Below are 22,012 nucleotides of genomic sequence, written 5' to 3' on the forward strand. Positions count from 1 at the left end.
GTTTGAAAAGCTGCGTTTGCGTTGTTTCCGGAAGTAGATCAAATTGATTTTCACACTGCATTTTATACGATCAAGAGAAAACAAGATATTGATTATTTCTAGAGTAATCAGTAAATAGAGGGTAGGCTTAGTTCAATGTAGAATATGTCAATAATGTCAAACAAACACTTTGACGGGAGTGTTTGAGACAAGCTTTATAGAGCTGATGCTATATTTTCTTAAAAAATGAACTCTGCAATTTACTGCAACTGAAAAGATTGTGTTTATGATTTGTAACTTTATGAGACGGATATGGTCGTTGGTCATGATGTGTTAGTTGTGTTGCTGGCGGTAATATGCTGTGTTGGAGAGTGCAAGAAGAGGAATGTTCTTCTGATTATCGGTAAGACTCACTGTTTGCTTTGGGTTAAATTAACTGCAGTTGCTTTCATCAAAGATCCGTGTTGTCACTGCGTGTCACTTATCAATGAGTTCGATCAGATGTATTTGTGAGTTTTTGACATCAGTTCTTCTACTTAGCTACTAGGTCAACACACTTCATCTCTCCCCCCTTCACTCTCTCTCCACTCCCCCACTCCCTTCCCCCCTCGCTCTCTCAGCGGACGACGCAGGCTTCGAGACGTCGGTCTATAATAACACCGTGGTCCGTACGCCTCACCTAGACGCCCTGGGTCGACGCAGCCTGGTGTTCCAGAATGCCTTCACCTCCGTTAGTAGCTGTTCTCCCAGCCGATCCACCATACTGACAGGCCTGCCGCAGGTAGGTGTGTTTGTGTGTGTATAGAGAGAGAAAGTAAGAGCGAGAGAGAGAGGAAAAAGTGTGTGGTGTGTGTTCACCTCCTCCTTATGGGTCCTGGTCAAAAGTAGTGTACTAAATAACAGGGTGCCCTTTGGTACACACTCCTACTTTTCTTCATGATGCATACAGCAACATAAAGTGGGTACATCCCAGATGGAACACTATACCTTATACAGTACACTACTTTTGACCAGAACCATATAGGGAATAGGTTGCCTTCCAGGGCAGGTCTAATATTCATCTATTTTGTTTTCCCGTGTTCCTCTGTCCTCAGCATCAGAATGGTATGTACGGCCTGCACCAGGGAGTCCATCACTTCAACTCGTTTGACGGAGTACAAAGCCTACCTCTACTGCTGGGCCAAGCTAACATACGCACAGGTAGGTAACACACATTCACCCTACACACTCATCATCACACGAACACACCCACACTTAGCATTGTCAAGACCTTACACACACACACACACACACACACACACACACACACACACACACACACACACACACACACACACACACACACACACACACACACTCATCATCACACGTACGCACACACATTCATGACACGTGCATGCGTACATGTGTGTTTTGATGGAGTGTACCAGAGTACCAGTTTCCCTATTCCTCCTCCATACAGGGATCATTGGGAAGAAACACGTAGGCCCTGGCCCTGTCTATCCCTTTGACTTCGCCTACACAGAGGAAAACAACTCTGTACTTCAGGTAGAATTATTAAAGCATATTTTATTATTAAAGCATTATTGTTTGTTTAGCGTTATTATGCTATTTTAGGATCTTATTATTTTATGACAATCTATGATTGTAAATTGGTGTATAATTAATAAACAGTTAATCAGCTCAACCAGTAAATTGTACTACTACTACTACTACTATTACTACTACTACTACTACTACTGCAACTGCTACTACTACTACTACTATTACTATTACTACTACTATTACTACTACTACTATTACTACTACTACTACTACTACTATTACTACTACTACTATTACTACTACTATTACTACTACTACTATTACTCCTGCTACTACTAGGTGGGTCGGAATATCACCCGGATCAAACTACTGGTCAGGAAGTTCTTCCAGACCCAGAGAAAGGAAGAGGAAGAGAGACCGTTCTTCTTGTATGTAGCGTTCCATGACACCCACCGCTGTGGACATTCCCAGCCGCAGTACGGAGCGTTCTGTGAGAAGTTTGGGAACGGCCAGAGTGGAATGGGGAGGATTCCAGATTGGAAGCCAGAATACTACACCCCAGACCAAGTCAAGGTAAGGATTTGGTGCTGCTTCTGTTCTACTCTGTTCTACTCTAATCTATTCTAAGACAGTATATCACTTTCCACCTGCTATTTGAGAGTACTATCATTAATTATTTAATTGAATATAATATCATATGTAATATAACACTTACCCAGGTGCCCCACTTCGTCCCAGACACCCCTGTAGCGAGAGCTGATTTGGCTGCCCAGTACACTACAGTTAGCAGACTGGACCAGGGTAAGAGGAGGGAGAACACACACACCGACATGAACAGAGAGAGGAACACACACACACCGACATGAACAGAGAGCGGAACAAACACACACACCGACATGAACAGAGAGAGGAACAAACACACACACCGACACACACATGCATGCAAGAACACGCACAGACGTGTATATATAAAATCTATTTATTACATAGCTAATACATGACAAGTAAACTTCTCCGCTGTAGGTATTAGTCTGGTTCTACACCATTAATCCATCCGTGGCCGTGTCCCAATACCCACAGCAGCGTACTACATACGTAAACTGCATTCTCATTTGGCCGTTTGATCCAGTAGAATTCACTCGTCTTTTCCCGACTCACGTGTTTGACAACAGCTGATAATCAGATAAATTGACACACTGTACCAAAATGCACTAATGCAATCGCTCATCACATGACCCATTCAGAGTTCTGGTTTCTACATTTCACAAACTATACTGAACAAAAATATAAACGCAACATGCAACAATTTGAAATATTTACAGTTACAGTTACAGTTCATATAAGGCCCTAATCTATGGATTTCACATGACTGGGAATACAGATATGCATCTGTTGGTCACATTACCTTAAAAAAAATGGGCCTCAGGAGCTCGTCACGGTATTTCTGTGCATTCAAATTGCCATCGATAAAATGCAATTGTGTTCGTTGTCCGTAGCTTATCCCTGCCCATACCATAACCCCCACGCCACCATGGGGCACTCTGTTCACAACGTATCCTCTACTGTCTTCCATAGGTATTGGTCTGGTGCTGGCTGAGTTGAGGGAGGCTGGTTATGAGAATGACACCTTGGTGATCTACAGCTCTGATAACGGTATACCTTTCCCCAACGGACGCACCAACCTGTACGGATCAGGCACCGCAGAACCCATGTTGGTGTCATCACCTGAACACAGGGAGAGATGGGGAGGAACCAGCCAGGCCTACGTCAGCCTACTGGGTGAGAGGGAGGGAGAGGGGGGGAGCAGGAGGGAGGGACCTGCCAGGCCTACGTCAGTCTACTGGGTGGGAGGGAGGGAGGGAGGGACGGACCAGCCAGCCAGGCCTACGTCAGTCTACTGGGTGGGAGGGAGGGACGGACGGACCAGCCAGGCCTACGTCAGTCTACTGGGTGGGAGGGAGGGACGGACGGACCAGCCAGGCCTACGTCAGTCTACTGGGTGGGAGGGAGGGACGGACGGACCAGCCAGGCCTACGTCAGTCTACTGGGTGGGAGGGAGAGAGGGACGGACGGACCAGCCAGGCCTACGTCAGTCTACTGGGTGGGAGGGAGGGACGGACGGACCAGCCAGGCCTACGTCAGTCTACTGGGTGGGAGGTAGGGACGGACGGACCAGCCAGGCCTACGTCAGTCTACTGGGTGGGAGGGAGAGAGAGACCAGCCAGGCCTACGTCAGTCTACTGGGTGGGAGGGAGGGACGGACGGACCAGCCAGGCCTACGTCAGTCTACTGGGTGGGAGGGAGGGACGGACGGACCAGCCAGGCCTACGTCAGTCTACTGGGTGGGAGGGAGGGACGGACGGACCAGCCAGGCCTGCGTCAGTCTACTGGGTGAGAGGGAGGGACGGACGGACCAGCCAGGCCTACGTCAGTCTACTGGGTGAGAGGGAGGGACGGACGGACCAGCCAGGCCTACGTCAGTCTACTGGGTGGGAGGGAGGGACGGACGGACCAGCCAGGCCTACGTCAGCCTACTGAGTGAGAGGGAGGGACGGACGGACAGCCAGGCCTACGTCAGTCTACTGGGTGGGAGGGAGGGACGGACGGACCAGCCAGGCCTACGTCAGCCTACTGGGTGAGAGGGAGGGAGGGAGGGACGGACGGACCAGCCAGGCCTGCGTCAGCCTACTGGGTGAGAGGGAAGGAACCTACCTATTTTGGTGTCAGCTTCTGAACACAGAGAAAGATGGGGGCAGAGCAGCCAGGCCTACGTCAGGTTGAGAGAATGATGGTTGGAGGGAAGGAGAGAGAATGATGGTTGGAGGGAGAGAAAGAGAATGATGGTTGGAGGGAGAGAGAGAGGAAAAGGTAGGAGGGAAGAAGGCATTGGTGGATTGACTGATAATATCTGGGGAGAATTAATTAATGGATGTGTGGATGTATTTCTTGATGCATGTGTGTAATACCACTGTTTTACCCTTAGGGGGAGACATAACTACCCTTCTACAGTATATGTTAGGGAGATCACCTCAAGGATAGGAGGAAGGAAGGATTTTAAAAGTAATTTAACCACTGTGTTTAAATCTCAATTTGCCTTTCCACGATTCCTCACATCCTCTCTCTCCTCACGTCTTTCTTAAAGCCCATTGGTGGAGAAGGTCAGAGGGGGAAAACCTTGGATGTTCTCCTCCAATGTGCTTTAAGGAGGCAAGGATATTGGATGTGAGGAGTCACAGGAAGACAAATTGTGATAGAACCTAACCATCGCTCTCCCTCCCTCCAGACATCACCCCCACCTTACTGGACTGGTTCTCCATCCCGTACCCCTCATACTGCCTCCCCGGCACCTCTACCACCCCTGTCAGCCTCACAGGCCGCTCCCTCCTCCCTGCCCTCATCGCTGAACCCTCACCCGCCGCCTGGCACACCGTCTATGCCAGGTAAAACCCTCACCCGCCGCCTGGCACACCGTCTATGCCAGGTAAAACCCTCACCCGCCGCCTGGCACACCGTCTATGCCAGGTAAAACCCTCACCCTCTGCCTGGCACACCGTCTATGCCAGGTAAAACCCTCACCCTCCGCCTGGCACACCGTCTACGCCAGGTTAAACCCTCACCCGCCGCCTGGCACACCGTCTACGCCAGGTAAAACCCTCACCCTCCGCCTGGCACACCGTCTACGCCAGGTAAAACCCTCACCCGCTGCCTGGCACACCGTCTACGCCAGGTAAAACCCTCACCCTCCGCCTGGCACACCGTCTACGCCAGGTAAAACCCTCACCCTCCGCCTGGCACACCGTCTACGCCAGGTAAAACCCTCACCCTCCGCCTGGCACACCGTCTACGCCAGGTAAAACCCTCACCCGCTGCTGGGCACACCGTCTACGCCAGGTAAAACCCTCACCCTCCGCCTGGCACACCGTCTACGCCAGGTAAAACCCTCACCCTCCGCCTGGCACACCGTCTACGCCAGGTAAAACCCTCACCCTCCGCCTGGCACACCGTCTACGCCAGGTAAAACCCTCACCCTCCGCCTGGCACACTGTCTATGCCAGGTAAAACCCTCACTTGATGCCTGGCACACCGTCTACGCCAGGTAAAACCCTCACCTGCCGCCTGGCACACCGTCTACGCCAGGTAAAACCCTCACCCTCCGCCTGGCACACCGTCTACGCCAGGTAAAACCCTCACCCTCCGCCTGGCACACCGTCTACGCCAGGTAAAACCCTCACCCTCCGCCTGGCACACCGTCTACGCCAGGTACAAAGGAAGGAAGGCACGGTGTGTTAGATGTTGGTGTTATAACCAGTAAACCACTGAGACTATATATAGGGTGGTTTCCCAGACACTGTGATTACACCTACTGTAGTCCTGCACTTAACAGCATGTTCCATGCAGATTCTCCATTGAGAATGATTTTTAGTTCAGGACTAGCTAGAATCTGTGTCCGGGAAACTGGCCCATAGTGTGACTTTCTTTATTTGTGTGTATTAGGTAACACTTTACATTACAGGGTCCTTATTACTGTTTAATTATTATTTCAGTCTAACAAGTATTGTAATTACTCATTACTACACTGTACTTTGGATTATTGCTTTATTTATGTCTTCTTTGTTCTTCCACACTGTCTATGGCAGCCAGTCCCTCCATGAGGTGACCATGTACTACCCTATCCGCTCCATCCACCAGGGGGCGCACCGCCTGCTCCACAACCTCCACTACCGCATGCCCTTCCCCATAGACCAGGACTTCTATGTCTCTCCCACCTTCCAGGACCTGTTGAATAACACCCTGGCCGGACGGCCCACAGGTTGGTTCAAGACCCTGCAACAATACTACTACAGGTACTGGTATAATACTATTATATACACTATATGGTCCCGTGTGGCTCAGTTGGTAGAGCATGGCGCTTGCAACGCCAGGGTTGTGGGTTCATTTCCCACGGGGGGACCAGGATGAATATGTATGAACTTTCCAATTTGTAAGTCGCTCTGGATAAGAGCGTCTGCTAAATGACTTAAATGTAAATGTAAATATTATATAGTATTATATTATACTATATTATATATCTGAATAACACCCTGGCCGGGCGGCCCACAGGTTGGTTCAAGACCCTGCAACAATACTACTACAGGTACTGGTATAATACTATTATATACACTATTATACTATATTATATAGTATTATATATCTGAATAACACCCTGGCCGGGCGGCCCACAGGTTGGTTCAAGGCCCTGCAACAATACTACTACAGGTACTGGTATAATACTATTATATACACTATTATACTATATTATATAGTATTATATTATACTATATATCTGAATAACACCCTGGCCGGGCGGCCCACAGGCTAGTTCAAGACCCTGCAACAATACTACTACAGGTACTGTTATAATACTATTATATACACTATTATACTGTATTATATACTATTATATTATACTATATATCTGAATAACACCCTGGCCGGGCGGCCCACAGGCTGGTTCAAGACCCTGCAACAATACTACTACAGGTACTGTTATAATACTATTATATACACTATTATACTGTATTATATACTATTATATTATACACTATTATACTATATTATACACTATATTATACATTATTATACTATATTATATACTATTATATTACACACTATTATACTATATTATGTATCTGAACAACACCCTGGCCAGGCTGCCCACAAACTGGTTCAAGATTCTGCAACAATACTACAGGTACTTTTTGAAGGAGATCCCTTTATGTATCTGAGTTTAGAGAGGACAGATGTAATTACAGATAGAGAGATAGACATAGAGAGGGGTGTAGAAACCCCAGAGAACCCCCGGCGCTGCGGTGGCGTTTGTGGTTCGGAGTCAGGAGCTTAGACCGATACACCAAACACTATTATACTAGACTATAAACCGGGTACTTTGGGTCCAGGATGCTGATTGGCTGAAACAACAATTCAGTTGTATGTACAGTGCATTCGGGAAAGTATTCAGACCCCTTCACTTTTTCCACATTTTGTTACGTTACTGCCTTATTCTAAAATTGATTAAATTGTTTTTTCTCTCATCAATCTACACACAATACCCCATGATGGTAAAGCAAAAACAGGTTTTTAGAAATGATTTGAATAAAAAACTGATATCACATTTACATAAGTATTCAGACCCTTTACTCATAAAGGTCTGATTGGTGGAGTGCTGCAGAGATGGTTGTCCTTCTGGAAGTTTCTCCCATCTCCACAGAGGAACTCTGGAGCTCTGTCAGAGTGACCATTGGGTTCTTGGTCACCTCCCTGACTTAGGCCCTTCTCCCCGATTGCTCAGTTTGGCCAGGCAGCCAGCTCTAGGAAGAGTCTTGGTGGTTCCAAACTTCTTTAATTTAAGAATGATGGATGCCACTGTTTTCTTGGCGACATCAATGCTGCATAAATGTTTTGGTACCCTTCCCTAGATCTGTGCCTCGACATAATCCTGTCTCGAAGCTCTACGGACAATTCCTTCAACCTCATGGCTTGGTTTTTGCTATGACATGCACTGTCAATTGTGGGACCTTATATAGACAGATGTGTGCCTTTCCAAATCATGTCCAATCAATTGAATTTACCACAGGTGGACTCCAATCAGGTTGTAGAAACATCTCAAGGATGATCAATGGAAACAGAATGGACATGAGCTCAATTTTGAGTCTCATAGAAAAGGGTCTGAATAATTATGTAAATAATGTATCTGTTTTTTATTGGTAATAAATTTGCTAACATTTCTAAAAACCTGTTTTCACTTTGTCATTATGGGGTATTGTGTGTAGATTGAGGATTTTTCTTTATTTAATCCATTTCTATTTATGTTGGTAACCAGTTTATAATAGCAATAAGGCGCCTCAGGGGGGTTGTGGGATTTGTCAATAGACCACACACCTTTGGGCCTTTATAGTATTTGCTTAATTATTCTCTATTATGTAGCGGTACTACTGTTGTCTTCATTACCATAGAAATTAAACTGTACAATATAAAAACTATACACTATAAAGCATCGGAGTCTATATACAATATAAAAGCTATACACTATAAAATAAAGGGTTCTATATCTATAATACTACTACTACCATAGATATATAATTGATAGAATGGGCTTGGAACCTCTAACCCTGGCAAAACATCTTTCTATGACTACTACAGGGACCGCTGGGAGCTGTTTGACTTGCGGTCGGACCCAGAGGAGACTGTGAACCTGGCTGGGGACCCGGCTCTCGCCCCGGTCCTGGAGAGCCTCAGAGACAGGTTAGTATTACTGTTCTATAGGGATGTTATGGATCGATTATTGTATATGGATATTAAGTAGGGTTGCAAAAATCCGGTAACTTTCCCAAAATTCCCAGGTTTTCCAGAAATCCGGGTTGGAAGATTCCCAAAATCAGGATGAATAAGCAAGAAATATGGAATCCTTCAAACATTTCAGGAAAACTTGGGGATTTCGAGAAAGCCAAACCATTTTCCCCTTGGGGGTATTTCTTATGTTATATCTTATGTTATTTGTTATGTTATTTATTTCCTAATGTTATGTTGCCAGGCTGCTGAAGTGGCAGTGGGACACTGGGGATCCGTGGGTCTGTGGACCAGACGCTGTGCTGGAGGACAAACTGGAACCACACTGTCGACCGCTCTACAACGGACTCTGACCGCAGCTAGACCACAACTGGACCCTGGTTGATCCACAATCAATCATGTTTATTTTATAAAGCCCTTTTAACATCAGCGGTAGTCACAATGTGCTTCCTAGTTAGCCGGCCTGAACCTCCACAGAGCAATCAGTGCAGAAGAAGAATCCCAGTGGCCAGGAACATCTACCAAGAAAGAAGGAATCTAGGAAGTAAGATGGAGAGGAATCCGGCTCCTACGATGGCCCATCTTTTTCTGGCTGTAACAGGTAGAGGTTAAGAGTACATGTGGCCATTAAGAGTACATGTGGCCATTAAGGGGGTACTTGGGGGTTTTGTGCAGCCACAACTGTCTTTATTTGAATGCGAGTTATAACCCACGAGTTATGACTAGGGCCAGGAGTTTTGACCAGAAACCACCTCATGACCTGAACAGGAAGAACTATGGGCTATGATTATGATGACCATCTATGGCTGAAAAACAAATGTGGTATAGCTTCAGTGCAAATGTACTTGATTTCATACAATGTATGTTTTGTATGATTTCAGTTTAACATCTAGATGTTATTGAGATTTTATGTATTTTGTAAAATAAAGTATTTTCTTGCTTCTCCTGTTTTATTCTTTATTTCATAATAATGTAATCTGTATTTAAGTTCTTAAAAGCTGATATAGTTATATGAACTAGTTGGCGCATCACAGTTTAAAGTCTCTTTCTCTTTGTTATCAAACTTATATTTGGGGATGTGATGAAAGGAACTGTAAGAAGGAAACAGAAATGTTCTGTTTTAATTTACAGACCTTTTTATTCCAAGCAGCTGGCTTGTGTAAATGATTTCTGATGATGAGAACGCATGTGTGATAGGCTACGTAGGCCTAACAGTAAACTGAAAACATATTTTATAGCCCTAGAGGAAAGCTAGGCTTGTTTCTAGGCTATATTATATCAGGCTGTTGCATGTGGATCACACAACAAGTCGGCTACCTTCAGATCCGGCTGAATCACAAGAACCACAGACAATTTGATTAATCGATTCGTTTTAAATCATAGACTGCTCAGTTCCATTAGCGTTATTTGGTCAGATTATTGATGATCAGCTCTCCGATATTGGAGATGGCCTTTGATCAGCACTTTTAAGTTAACTTTTTTTAAATCTAGGTTAATGGAGCCTATGAGTAATTATTATTTTCCCATTTGGTCATGTATGGACGACAAGGTGGTATTTGGTATTTTATTAGGATCCCGATTAGCTGTTGCGATAGCTTCAGCTGCTCTTCCTGGGGTCCACACAAAACATGACATAATACAGAACAGTAATAGACAACAGCTCAAGGACAGAACTACATCAATAAAAAAAGGCACATGTATCCTACATATCAGTACATACACCCAAACTATCAAATAGGGGAGAGGCGTTGAAGAGCAAGACGTGCCGTTCTGTTCTGGGCCAGCTGCAGCTTGACCACACGACTGTGCAATAATCAAGAAAATACTAAACTACACTTGCTTTTTGGAGTGAGGTGTCATAAAAGCAGATAATTCTTTATTACGGACAGACCTCTCCCCATCTTTACAACCATTGAATATTTATGTTTTGACCATGACAGTTTAGAATCGAAGGTAACACCAAGTTATTTAGTCCCCTCAACTTGTTCAGCAGCCACACCATTCATTGGTTATATAAGCTGTTATCTAAAAATGGGGATCTTATTTACACTGTTGTGGAGGTACGGAGTTCTACCGAAGGATAAACTAACAAGCTAACTGAAAACGTGTTATTTTTAGGATAGCGTATAATTTACGAGCACTTGGAACACATTTCCTAATCCATTCAGTGGACTGTCTCTCTCTTTCTCTCCCAATTCTGTAAAGTTTAAGCATCTGAAGTTGGACCATTCATGACGAAATTCCAGTCATATGCCAATAAACATAATTTACTTTCTAGTTTTCTCAAGAAACAGATTATGAGGATCGGTGTGATGTCACCATGTCAACCTCCCCCTACCTCCCCAAACACAGGGGGAAAGAGAAAACGCATAAATCCGGATTGGATTGTTCATCTGCGTGCGTAAAGATGAATCATTCAATCCTTCTGATCCAATCGACAGGTCACGATCGTGCCGCGCGCCTATATAAACGGCCACAACATTCGAGAACACCCAACCAACGGAAGAACCGGCCAACAAGAACGTCAGTTGATATTGGTAACCTAGGCTACAGCTCACCAGAGAAGAAGACAAGAACAGAAGAACCAAAAACATCCCGACGACAACCGAACCAACCAACCGTCAAACCAACATTCCATCCAGCTGCGTAAAAAAGCGTCACGAGATGGAGAGGTCTGTTAGATTCGCCGTGGTGTGCGTCGGTATCTCCATGCTTATCTCGTGCCACCCTATCGAGGCGTGGTACAAGCAGTCCACCGGACCGAGCTACCACTCGGTCGGCCGAGCCTCGGGTCTGTTGTCCGGGATCCGGAGGTCCCCGTACATCCGGAGGTCTGAGTCAGAAGAAACGGTGATGGACAGCGGGGAGAATACCGGCACCGATAACAACTTGGTGACTGACGGTAACCGACAGACCCCCGTGCTCAAAAACATGGTAAGTGTGATTTGGGAGGTAACATCGTTGAATTAAAGTCTAAGGTAGATGGTACCCAAAGAGAGTAGGTTAGGCCCCAGTAGGCCTATATGTGGTAAAATACAGTACATTTATTCTTAGATTCTACCTGCACGCAAATTAATGAATGAAGTGAATTGATTGCCATTGCCAAATTTTGCCATTGTTATAGTGTATTTTTGAGGGGCAAAGTGCCTTAGTCACATTTAAAAGTTTAAACATCTTTTAAAGGTGAGATTATATCAATTGGAATCGACTAGGAAGTAGCGCGCCAGATATCAGACTACTGCGTAAAAGGCGCTGTCCTTTTAGCACCAGAGACGCGCAACTTGCCTACTGTCACAAAGAAATTAAAACGTTTTAGCAGTCTTTATGCCCGATTAAATACATTGTAGACTATAGGCTAGACCTACTTGAATAATAGCCTATAAATAGTAACCTGAACGTGACAAAAACAAAACTGAACTAAAACCAAACTGACAAGACAAAATGTCTTAGTCGGTCCAAATTTCAATGTGACAATAAGTACAAATTATTTTCATTTCTTAAATTTGTATCCATTCGATTTTTCTACATTTCAGCACATTTCCACTAAACAGGCCTACTTTTATTTGCCACAAAATGACTGAACATAATTTAACTCGCCGTTTCTCTCGCTCTCAGGCTATCTGTGTGACAGACATCTCTCCCAACCTGAAGAGCTGCGAGCTGCTGCGGGACGGGACGAGTACGTTCCAGTGCAAGGCTGACGTGCTCCTCTCCCTCGACTCGCTGGACTGCCTGGCCGCGTGAGACCAACAAATCCTCCGCCGGCGCCAACAACAACAGTTGACTTTCCGCGAGGCAGATGGGCGAGAACGCAGGCAGCGTGAGCGAAAAAGAAGGACCCGTTGATTGACGATGACATTGAATGTTTCCTCATCATTTATATATATAAAAAAACGGATGTGAATAATGTTTGTTTAATACTAGCGGTGTAAAACAAAACAAAAAAGACAAAACGAAAAACCCAAAGTGCAATGTGTGTTTGTGTGTGAGAGAAAGTTGTTACTAGGCTACAAAGCTCTTTTGTCAACCCCCCCCACACTCCCCAATATCCCTATGCCGACCCTCACTCGGCCCCCCTCCGTTGTAGGTTACCTGCGTTGCCTAATGTAGGCTATTATTAAATGTTCATAAATCGTTGCCCGCTGAGCAGAACCTGTCAAAGTACTTTCATTTATTTTATTAAAATGAACAAATATTGCTAATTTGATTGGTGTACATTGGTATTTATGCTTGACTGATAGTAGCCTAGGCTACATATTCATTGTGGAAACAAATGAAGGATATGTTCGTTTGTGCAGTAGGACCTAACCTATTTCGAAGCCTCAGCAACAGAAATAACTTATATTTAAGTATTTTCATGCTGACAAAGTTTTACATTGAAGCAAATTCTTCTGCAGTCAGTTTCACTATATAGCCTATTCTAAACTGGGTAGTTAGAGCCCTGAATGCTGATTGGCTGAAAGCCATGGTATATCAGACCATATACCATGAGTATGACAAAAGGTACTGTTCTAATTAATTGGTAACCAGTTTATAATGGCAATAAGGCACTTCAGGGGTTTGTGGTATATGGCCAATATACCACACCGCCCTCAGGCCTTATTGCTTAAATCTGCTTTGTTTTCTTCCTAAAAACGGCGACACGGCCAGTAAACAAACGACTCCGAAACATTAAAATAATTATTTAATTGGCCTAGCCAATTGATCTGAAGACACCAAGGTCAAGTTATTTCACAATATCGACTGAATCATAATCCAATTCTGTGTCCAAATCTCAACCCAAAAACTCAAGATTAAAATGTTTATAGATGACAGAAGCATATGAAACATAATTTAAATAGTACATAAAAAGGCACTGTTCCCCCCCCAAGACCCCCATAAACGGGCACAATTAGGAATGATTCTTATAAATACATAATGGTAAGATTTTATTTCTCATAAATGCTTAGAAAATAGTTTGATAGCAATAGTCTTCCAACAGATACTTGTCTGTTGGGCAACTTAGTCAAAAATCCCCAAATGAATGACAGAATAAAACATGTAAATTAAGAAAGAGGAGAGTGAAAGGAAGAGGTGTTTGAGAGCGGAAGAGAGAGCAAGAGGGAGGAAAAAAGAGAGAGAGAGCAGGACACAAAAGAGTGATGAGATTTACTGCAGTTAAATAAAGCCAGTTTTCTGTGATCTCGGTCCCATTAAGGAGTGATAGGCATTGATGGATGGGAGGAAAATACACACAGTCTATATGCATGAGTGAACCCCTTAACACACACACAGTATGGATGAGTGAACCCCTTACCTCACACACACAGTCTGTATGGATGAGTGACCCATAACTCCACACCTCAACACGCAGTACCACACTGCCCGCGCATCTAATGGACAAACGGTAAATCCTCACTCCTGCCTGCCTGCCCACACACACACACACTAAGACATGCACTAAGCTGAGTGAGCATTTAGCCGGATGACTGTAACCGAGCAACCAAAGCTGAGAGGAAGCCTATCATTACCATCTACAATGTCCCTCCAATGAGCTGCTAAGGCAGCTCTGGTATGAATAAGAAATATAACAAGTATGTTAAGAATTAAATGTTGATGTTGTATTATTCATATTCTGATTAGGGTTGCATAACAACAACAATAACACAAATAAATATGTACCATAGTCCATGATTGTTCACAAAAACAAGGAGAGGGAAGTGAAATGTTCTCCAGCGGACCTCCTCCTCGTTCCAAAAAGTCATGTAAACAGTTCCAGAGGAACTGAACAGGGTCTTTCATTAGGAAGTCGACTTAAAACCGGAACCGGAAAACGGAGTAGGGTGACGTAGCCCTAGTCACTGATCTTGGGTCGGTTTTCCATTTCCCCACTAACGGTTAAAGCAGCAATCAGCAGTTGAAACAATAACAAAGCGTACTCCCCGTCTGTTTTGGTAAAAAGCTGAGGGACGGGGCTGGAGAATTGTAACCGCTCTCAAATGCATAGCTAGAGCTATGGATGCAAAGACTGTCAATCCATGATATCAACATTCTAGTTTTAACCATGTTGATGCTATTTGTTTACATTTACGTTGTTTACAAACGTTGGAGTAAAACAAGCTTATATTTTGAATTAAGCTCATGAGGCATTTATAAGTTACATTCTTCAAGAATCAATGTGCCAGTTGCTAAGTCCAAAAATGTACGTAGCAACTGCTGATTGACCCTTTAAGGTTATGATTTGGTGAGGGGAAGCTGAGTCTAGCTCTGTACCGAGGGAAACTTCCCCCCCAGAGCCCAGAAGCCAACCAGCACCATCAGAACTGTTAGAACTCATAGGAACTCTTAGAACCAATCAAAGCAGAGAGACGGCCTCTAGGTTCTCTTTGATGATGGTGTCCATGACGACCTGGAAAACAATCTGTACGTTGGAGGTGTCCGTTGCTGTGGTGAAGTGGTGGTAGATGAGTTTACTGGGCGTGGCGTTGAGAGACACAAACATTCCGGCGATGTATCGGGCCGCAGCGTCCACGTCACAGTCTGCACCTGAGGAGAGAGAGAGAGAGAGAGAGAGAGAGAGAGAGAGAGAGAGAGAGAGAGAGAGAGAGAGAGAGAGAGAGAGAGAGAGAGAGAGAGAGGGAAGAGGGAGAGAGAGGGAAGAGGGGGAGATGGAAAGAAAGAGAGGGTGTAAGGCAATACCGTTTTCAAAGTTAGTTACATTTCATGATAATACAACATTTTATCAAAATGGCTTCATCTGATCTCAAGCCTGTATATTGTTATTTTATCAATGACAACATCAAAGGCCATTTCATGTCATACACCAATGGATTGCAATAGCATTATCAGTCAGATCACATATGTTTTACATATTGCGTGTGGTGCACGTGTTGTGTGTGTGTGTATTAGGGTGTGGTCAGCGTGACTGACCTTTGAACTGCGGCACATACAGCCGTAGATGCCGCCCCGAATGTAAAATCTTCTCTTGAAAAAGATCGATCTTGTTCATAAATAAGATCTGCAATAAATAAACAAATAAATTAATAAATAAAAAATATCCGACATCCCTGGTCGGCAATTATACGCAAATAAATAAAGTAGTAAACAAATATACAGATGAACAATAGGGAGGATGTTCAATCAATATTCAAATCAATATTCAAAACAAGAATAATATTGTGGTTACTGGTGACAAACCATGTACTGTAAATACCACTTCCATGTGATACGGATATAACTGCAGAATTATACTACTCATCAATCAACCGGAAATGCCAGTTGATGAACGGTCAAATCTGTACATGTGATTGGGAGAGCGATCACTGGCGAATTCAGATCAATGACCTAGTGAAGCCATGGCTACAGGAGGATTGATTGATCTAGCTGTCGACAGTATTATGGTGTGTGAGTCAACACACACACTGTCCCTGACTGACTGTCCCTTTCACAGTACACAACACTCAGTGGCTGCATCCCAAACGGAGTGCTATTCCCTATATAGTGCACTACTTTTGACCAGGGCCCATATGAAGGGACATAAAGGGAACAGGGTGACAACTTGGTTCACTGTAGTGGTTCACTAGTTAACCAATTAAAAGTCTATGAGGAGTTGTCATTCTAGCTGGCTTTGGTTCATCTGGTTAAAAGAACAACAACGGGCTAGATAATGATGGATGAACTGATGAGAATGAAGAGAATAATGAGTGTGTGTGTGTGTGTGTGTGTGTGTGTGTGTGTGTGTGTGTGTGTGTGTGTGTGTGTGTGAATGTGGTGTGTAATTAACACGGGGGAACAGTGGGTGGAGGGTTACAGGTTAGCAGACTCACAGACACGCCCTGATAGATTAATTACCCGGTCTCACACACATACGCACGCACACACCACCACACCAAGTGGGCATTAAAAACATACTAAAGGAGGTCCCATTAAACAAGCTCGTTACACTGTCTTTCATTTGATGAAGGCGGGTGTGTGTGTTGGTGTGGGCTGGAAACAAGCAGAATGCACACCTAAATGACTGTTCGCTGTTTAATTACCAGTGACAAGGGACCTACTAGAACAAAGGCTGTGGTCGGTCGTGTGTGTGTGTGTGTGTGTGTGTGTGTGTGTGTGTGTGTGTGTGTGTGTGTGTGTGTGTGTGTGTTTACGCATGTGTGTAGGTGTGTGGTGACAAAGACATTGCAGAGGCATGTCCACTCAGAAGCCACGAGTGACATAAATGACAAGTGAGAAAGAGGGAGAACGAGATGGAGAAAGACTTCCTCCATGTTTGCTTCACTCATCCGTTCCCACTCTGTCCTCCCCATGGACTCTCTATGCGTAACAGTGAGTGTGCAGTGTGTGTGCGTGTGTATAGCGTCTTCTCCATCCTGTCCATTAGCAAAAGGACAACTAGAGGACAACCATGTCAACCAAACTCTGTTTAGACTTGGCCAAGTAGCTGTAACTATCAATGGAAGAGTTCCTGGAAGGATGGGACTTTTCTAGCCACAAAAAAAAAAAAATCACGGCGAAATCTGTGCAATGCAATATTTGAATAAATAAATAAATGAACTTGCATGCTGGGCTAGTTTGGCATATTTTCTTCTAGCCCAGTCTGGGCTTAATTCTCATTGCTGGTTACATTATCTCTTACCAAATACCATTCTTTCAGACTTTTGACGTCGTTGACAGTCCATCTGTTCTGTCTCATTCACTCCTGTGCATTCTAATTCCAGCGTGTACACAGTTGTTTACAAGCGTAAAATAGCTTTTCATTTGAATTGGGCTTTAGACCAGGGCCTTACCACTGAGGTACCCCGTCACAGAGACTGTCTCTTACCATTGAGGTCCCACAGTATATAGACTGTCTCTTACCATTGAGGTCCCACAGTATATAGACTGTCTCTTACCATTGAGGTCCCACAGTATATAGACTGTCTCTTACCATTGAGGTCCTACAGTATATAGACTGTCTCTTACCATTGAGGTCCCACAGTATATAGACTGTCTCTTACCATTGAGGTCCCACAGTATATAGACTGTCTCTTACCATTGAGGTCCCACAGTATATAGACTGTCTCTTACCATTGAGGTCCCACAGTATATAGACGGTCTCTTACCATTGAGGTCCTACAGTATATAGACTGTCTCTTACCATTGAGGTCCCACAGTATATAGACGGTCTCTTACCATTGAGGTCCAACAGTATATAGACTGTCTCTTACCATTGAGGTACTCTTGAAGAAGATGTTGTTGCAGATGGAAGAGAAGAGTTTCAGACTCTCCTGTAGGCGGTTCTGAAAGAGGGGAGATCATTGGATAAAACAGTAACATTAGTAATATAGCGTCTGTCACGGTCAGACCATGTGTAGTAATATTGTAATAGTGTTCATCAGGGAAATGACATGTAAAGATGGAGGGTTAACAATAGAGTGGGTGTGTCTCACCATACATGGGTCCTCTACTAGAGTCATGTCGTATCCACTGAGAGAAACAACAAATACCACGGCCCGGACGTCCTCGAAACAACCAATCCACTTCCTCCTTTCTGTCCTCTGACCCCCCACATCATACATCCTGCAGAGGGGGAAGGGGGAGAGAATTATTTTTTATATATATATTTTTTTTAAAGAGCGAGAGAGAAATCTGTACATTAGATGGAACACATCAGAGTCATTGATTATGTGGAGTAGAGAACATGGGCAGCCAGTGAAACGGGTTATTAGTGTGGTCGTGGTTTGGCCAATGTGTTTAGAGTGTTTTAGATCCATGTGATAATGATCGTTAGCTGTCAGCAGGAGGTTCACAGCATAGCTTCAAATAGGACACCTGCTACTATTTAGATTGTGTGTGTGTGTGTGTGTGTCTGTTTATCAATTAGCTAAAGACAATTAGTAAGTTAATTAATTTACTCAGATTGAGGGAACCGTCTGTTGGGTCCTTCAGGAACACCTGGGTCCTCCGTGAAGCCCCTCGAGGTCCACAGAGAGCTTGCGTCCCAATTGGCACACTATTCCCGATTTAGAGCAGTCTTTTTGATCAGGGCCCACGGGGCTCTGGTTGAAGTAGTGCACTACATGGGGAATAGAGTGTGATTTGGGACACGACCAGAGGGCTTAGAATAAGCCAGAGATGATGGAAACCTCTGTAGTATTTTAGCGTAAGCCAACGTCATTAAAACAAAAAGGGATCTCATTTGGGATTTAGTGATGCCAGTCTCTTTTCTTCTCTCCTCCTAAAAAGGTCCAGGGGCTAACGGTTGAACACCGTCACACTCAACTGCAATGAATACGGTTAAAATATCACTTTTTATTCGCAATAAATCATAACAATTATTAATTTGCAATTAACTTGATATGCTACAGTCCATGTTGAGTATTAGTGAGTTTGTCTCTGAAGATTCTACACTAAAACCCCAACACCTTGGAGGTCTAGTGTTGGCTAATATGGTGTGAAATCAGCTGATAAACCGAAATGAAAGAATGGCAGGGGTTAACGCAATGGCGCTTTAGATGATGCATCTAGAGTACAATTGACAAAATGTCACATAATAAAACTTGTTTTTCACATACTATTTATTTGGGAGTATTATTCGTACACAACCTTGTCTATCAACTTGCTCCATCTGTTCAGCTAGTGTTATCACAGTGTTCAGTGTGTGTGTGTGTGTGTGTGTGTGTGTGTGTGTGTGTGTGTGTGTGTGTGTGTGTGTGTGTGTGTGTGTGTGTGTGTGTGTGTGTGTGTGTGTGTGTGAGTGTAGTATATAATATCATCCAGCCACATCTATAACATTTGAGCAGCCAGTAGGGCCCCATGTATGGACTGCCAATAGGGCCCCATGTATGGACTGCCAGTAGGGCCCCATGTATGGACTGCCAGTAGGGCCCCATGTATGGACTGCCAGTAGGGCCCCATGTATGGACTGCCAGTAGGGCCCCATGTATGGAATACCAATAGGGCCCCATGTATGGAATACCAATAGGGCCCCATGTATGGACTGCCAGTAGGGCCCCATGTATGGACTGCCAGTAGGGCCCCATGTATGGACTGCCAGTAGGGCCCCATGTATGGAATGCCAATAGGGCCCCATGTATGGAATGCCAATAGGGCCCCATGTATGGAATGCCAATAGGGCCCCATGTATGGAATGCCAATAGGGCCCCATGTATGGACTGCCAATAGGGCCCCATGTATGGACTGCCAGTAGGGCCCCATGTATGGACTGCCAGTAGGGCCCCATGTATGGACTGCCAGTAGGGCCCCATGTATGGACTGCCAATAGGGCCCCATGTATGGACTGCCAATAGGGCCCCATGTATGGACTGCCAGTAGGGCCCCATGTATGGACTGCCAGTAGGGCCCCATGTATGGACTGCCAGTAGGGCCCCATGTATGGACTGCCAGTAGGGCCCCATGTATGGACTGCCAATAGGGCCCCATGTATGGACTGCCAATAGGGCCCCATGTATGGACTGCCAATAGGGCCCCATGTATGGACTGCCAATAGGGCCCCATGTATGGACTGCCAATAGGGCCCCATGTATGGACTGCCAATAGGGCCCCATGTATGGACTGCCAGTAGGGCCCCATGTATGGACTGCCAGTAGGGCCCCATGTATGGACTGCCAGTAGGGCCCCATGTATGGACTGCCAGTAGGGCCCCATGTATGGACTGCCAGTAGGGCCCCATGTATGGACTGCCAGTAGGGCCCCATGTATGGACTGCCAGTAGGGCCCCATGTATGGACTGCCAGTAGGGCCCCATGTATGGAATGCCAGTAGGGCCCCATGTATGGAATGCCAGTAGGGCCCCATGTATGGAATGCCAGTAGGGCCCCATGTATGGCAGTGATCTGACAGGTAGGATATACCATACAGACCTGTCCCTATTATAATGGATTCTTTATTTATGTCCTTCCTGTCGTTTGTTCTTTCTCTCGTTCTTTTAGTTCTTTCATTCCCTGTTTTGATCTTTAAATTCTAAACTCTGAATTACAAATGTCCCTTTTTTTAAACGAATTTCAACCACATCTCAAAATCACAATCAATCACAAAATGAACTAATGATGCTAGCCGATACCCTCTTCTCTTTCCCTCTCCCCCCCACTTAACTTGTAAATTCCTTGGTCATTCATCAGTATCGGTTAATTATCTGATGCTCTGATGAAGACGAGGTGAAAGAGAGGCCGCGTCCCCATAGCGCCCTATTCCCTATATAGTACACTACTTTTCACCAAAGCCCTATGGGACCCGAATAGGGTGCCACTTGGGATGGGGTCTCATCTCTCTAGAGGCGGAATGAGGGGGTCACAGGTCAATGGGAAGCAGGCTGTGTGTGTGTGTGCACTAAACTGGCCCGTGACATCTGGGCGGCGATGGCTGGTAGACGGAGGAGACGATGTGATTGGAGGATTAAACAAGTGTTCCATTCGGTCTTTCATTACATAGTTAATTAGGGGCTAGCTAACGAACTGCGACCTACGTTGACCTTGACTGAGGAAGAGAGTGTGTGTGAGGTTCAGGAATACATCTCTCCATCCCCATCTTTCTCTGGGTCCCTCACCACATACTTTAGAGAGAAAGAGAGAGAATGACAGATATTATAATGAAGCCTCCCACTCCTCCTTTTACCTAATCAGGTATTACAGCCCCGCCCACAGCGCAAACACACCGTCAACAACTATGGGTCATAAAAAGCCTGTGAAAAACGGTCGTCTTTTCGATAGAGAGGTGGACAATGGGTGACAAAGGCCTTACATACCCATTCATCCACTGGTCCTTTTAGTGCTGTACCATTTAACCTACCCCCGCAGTGCGCGCACACACACACACACACACACACACACACACACACACACACACACACACACACACACACACACACACACACACACACACACACACACACACACACACACACACACACACACACACACACGATGTCTGTGGGATTTAGCTGTAGTCAACGTGACAGAAAAGCAACAAAAGCAAACCGTGTGTGTAAGTAGAGAAGAGGAGTAGAGGAGAGACCAGAAAGGAGGAAAACGAGAGCTCAAGAAAGAGACTGACCCCCCGACCAAACAGAAACCACTTCCTGTCATCCAGCAATCATTCAAACTACTTTTTATTTGACATCTAGATGACGCACACCCCCCTATGGGGCTGAAACGTAGACTACTACAGGGGCCGTATGTATTGAGCC

The 22,012-nt window shown here is 44.9% G+C and overlaps 3 protein-coding genes across 9 annotated transcripts in view; 2 read left to right on the forward strand and 1 right to left on the reverse strand.

Annotated features, from left to right (window-relative positions):
• On the forward strand, positions 1–9,793 carry LOC120018796 (N-sulphoglucosamine sulphohydrolase-like). Of its 6 annotated transcripts, none has more exons than XM_038962020.1 (12): positions 1–382; positions 600–760; positions 1,074–1,179; positions 1,442–1,527; positions 1,864–2,097; positions 2,244–2,325; positions 3,100–3,303; positions 4,808–4,964; positions 6,162–6,338; positions 6,629–6,658; positions 8,704–8,805; positions 9,095–9,793. In XM_038962020.1, the coding sequence occupies exons 1-12, from the start codon at positions 292–294 to the stop codon at positions 9,201–9,203; spliced, it is 1,539 nt and encodes a 512-aa protein (XP_038817948.1). In that variant the 5' UTR covers positions 1–291; the 3' UTR covers positions 9,204–9,793. The 6 variants fall into 6 exon arrangements, 3 of the variants coding, with proteins under 3 accessions (XP_038817948.1, XP_038817955.1, XP_038817941.1); XM_038962027.1 differs by having other exon boundaries at positions 6,162–6,334; positions 6,625–6,658; XR_005472262.1 differs by lacking the exon at positions 6,629–6,658 and having other exon boundaries at positions 6,162–6,334; positions 9,095–9,211.
• A 1,437-nt stretch (positions 9,794–11,230) lies between these two features.
• LOC120019213 (neuropeptide B-like) lies at positions 11,231–13,052 on the forward strand. The gene is made up of 2 exons (XM_038962536.1): positions 11,231–11,784; positions 12,466–13,052. Exons 1-2 carry the CDS (start codon positions 11,515–11,517, stop codon positions 12,592–12,594), a joined length of 399 nt encoding a protein of 132 aa, XP_038818464.1. The 5' UTR covers positions 11,231–11,514; the 3' UTR covers positions 12,595–13,052.
• Positions 13,053–13,516: 464 nt separating this feature from the next.
• LOC120019025 (guanine nucleotide-binding protein G(o) subunit alpha-like) overlaps positions 13,517–22,012 on the reverse strand; it is a 41,077-nt gene continuing 32,581 nt past the window's right edge. For both annotated transcript variants that reach the window (XM_038962224.1, XM_038962233.1), the window contains 4 exons: positions 18,258–18,387; positions 18,036–18,107; positions 15,760–15,847; positions 13,517–15,375 (listed from right to left, as the gene is read on the reverse strand). In XM_038962224.1, the coding sequence (XP_038818152.1) occupies positions 15,185–15,375; positions 15,760–15,847; positions 18,036–18,107; positions 18,258–18,387 (481 nt within the window). In that variant the 3' untranslated portion in view covers positions 13,517–15,184. The remainder of the gene's footprint in view (positions 15,376–15,759; positions 15,848–18,035; positions 18,108–18,257; positions 18,388–22,012) is intronic.

The sequence above is a fragment of the Salvelinus namaycush genome, chromosome 2 (assembly GCF_016432855.1).
Source record: "Salvelinus namaycush isolate Seneca chromosome 2, SaNama_1.0, whole genome shotgun sequence".
NCBI classification, from domain to species: Eukaryota; Metazoa; Chordata; class Actinopteri; order Salmoniformes; family Salmonidae; genus Salvelinus; species Salvelinus namaycush.

Excerpts from the sequence above, each read along its gene's own strand:
- LOC120018796 (XM_038962013.1), top strand. The coding sequence starts at position 292 with ATGGTCGTTGGTCATGATGTGTTAGTTGTGTTGCTGGCGGTAATATGC. Across the intron at positions 3,304-4,807 it reads GGCCTACGTCAGCCTACTGG|ACATCACCCCCACCTTACTG; the intron begins GTGAGAGGGAGG and ends CCCTCCCTCCAG. Across the intron at positions 6,369-8,703 it reads CTGCAACAATACTACTACAG|GGACCGCTGGGAGCTGTTTG; the intron begins GTACTGGTATAA and ends TGACTACTACAG.
- LOC120019213 (XM_038962536.1), top strand. The coding sequence starts at position 11,515 with ATGGAGAGGTCTGTTAGATTCGCCGTGGTGTGCGTCGGTATCTCCATG. Across the intron at positions 11,785-12,465 it reads CCCCCGTGCTCAAAAACATG|GCTATCTGTGTGACAGACAT; the intron begins GTAAGTGTGATT and ends TCTCGCTCTCAG.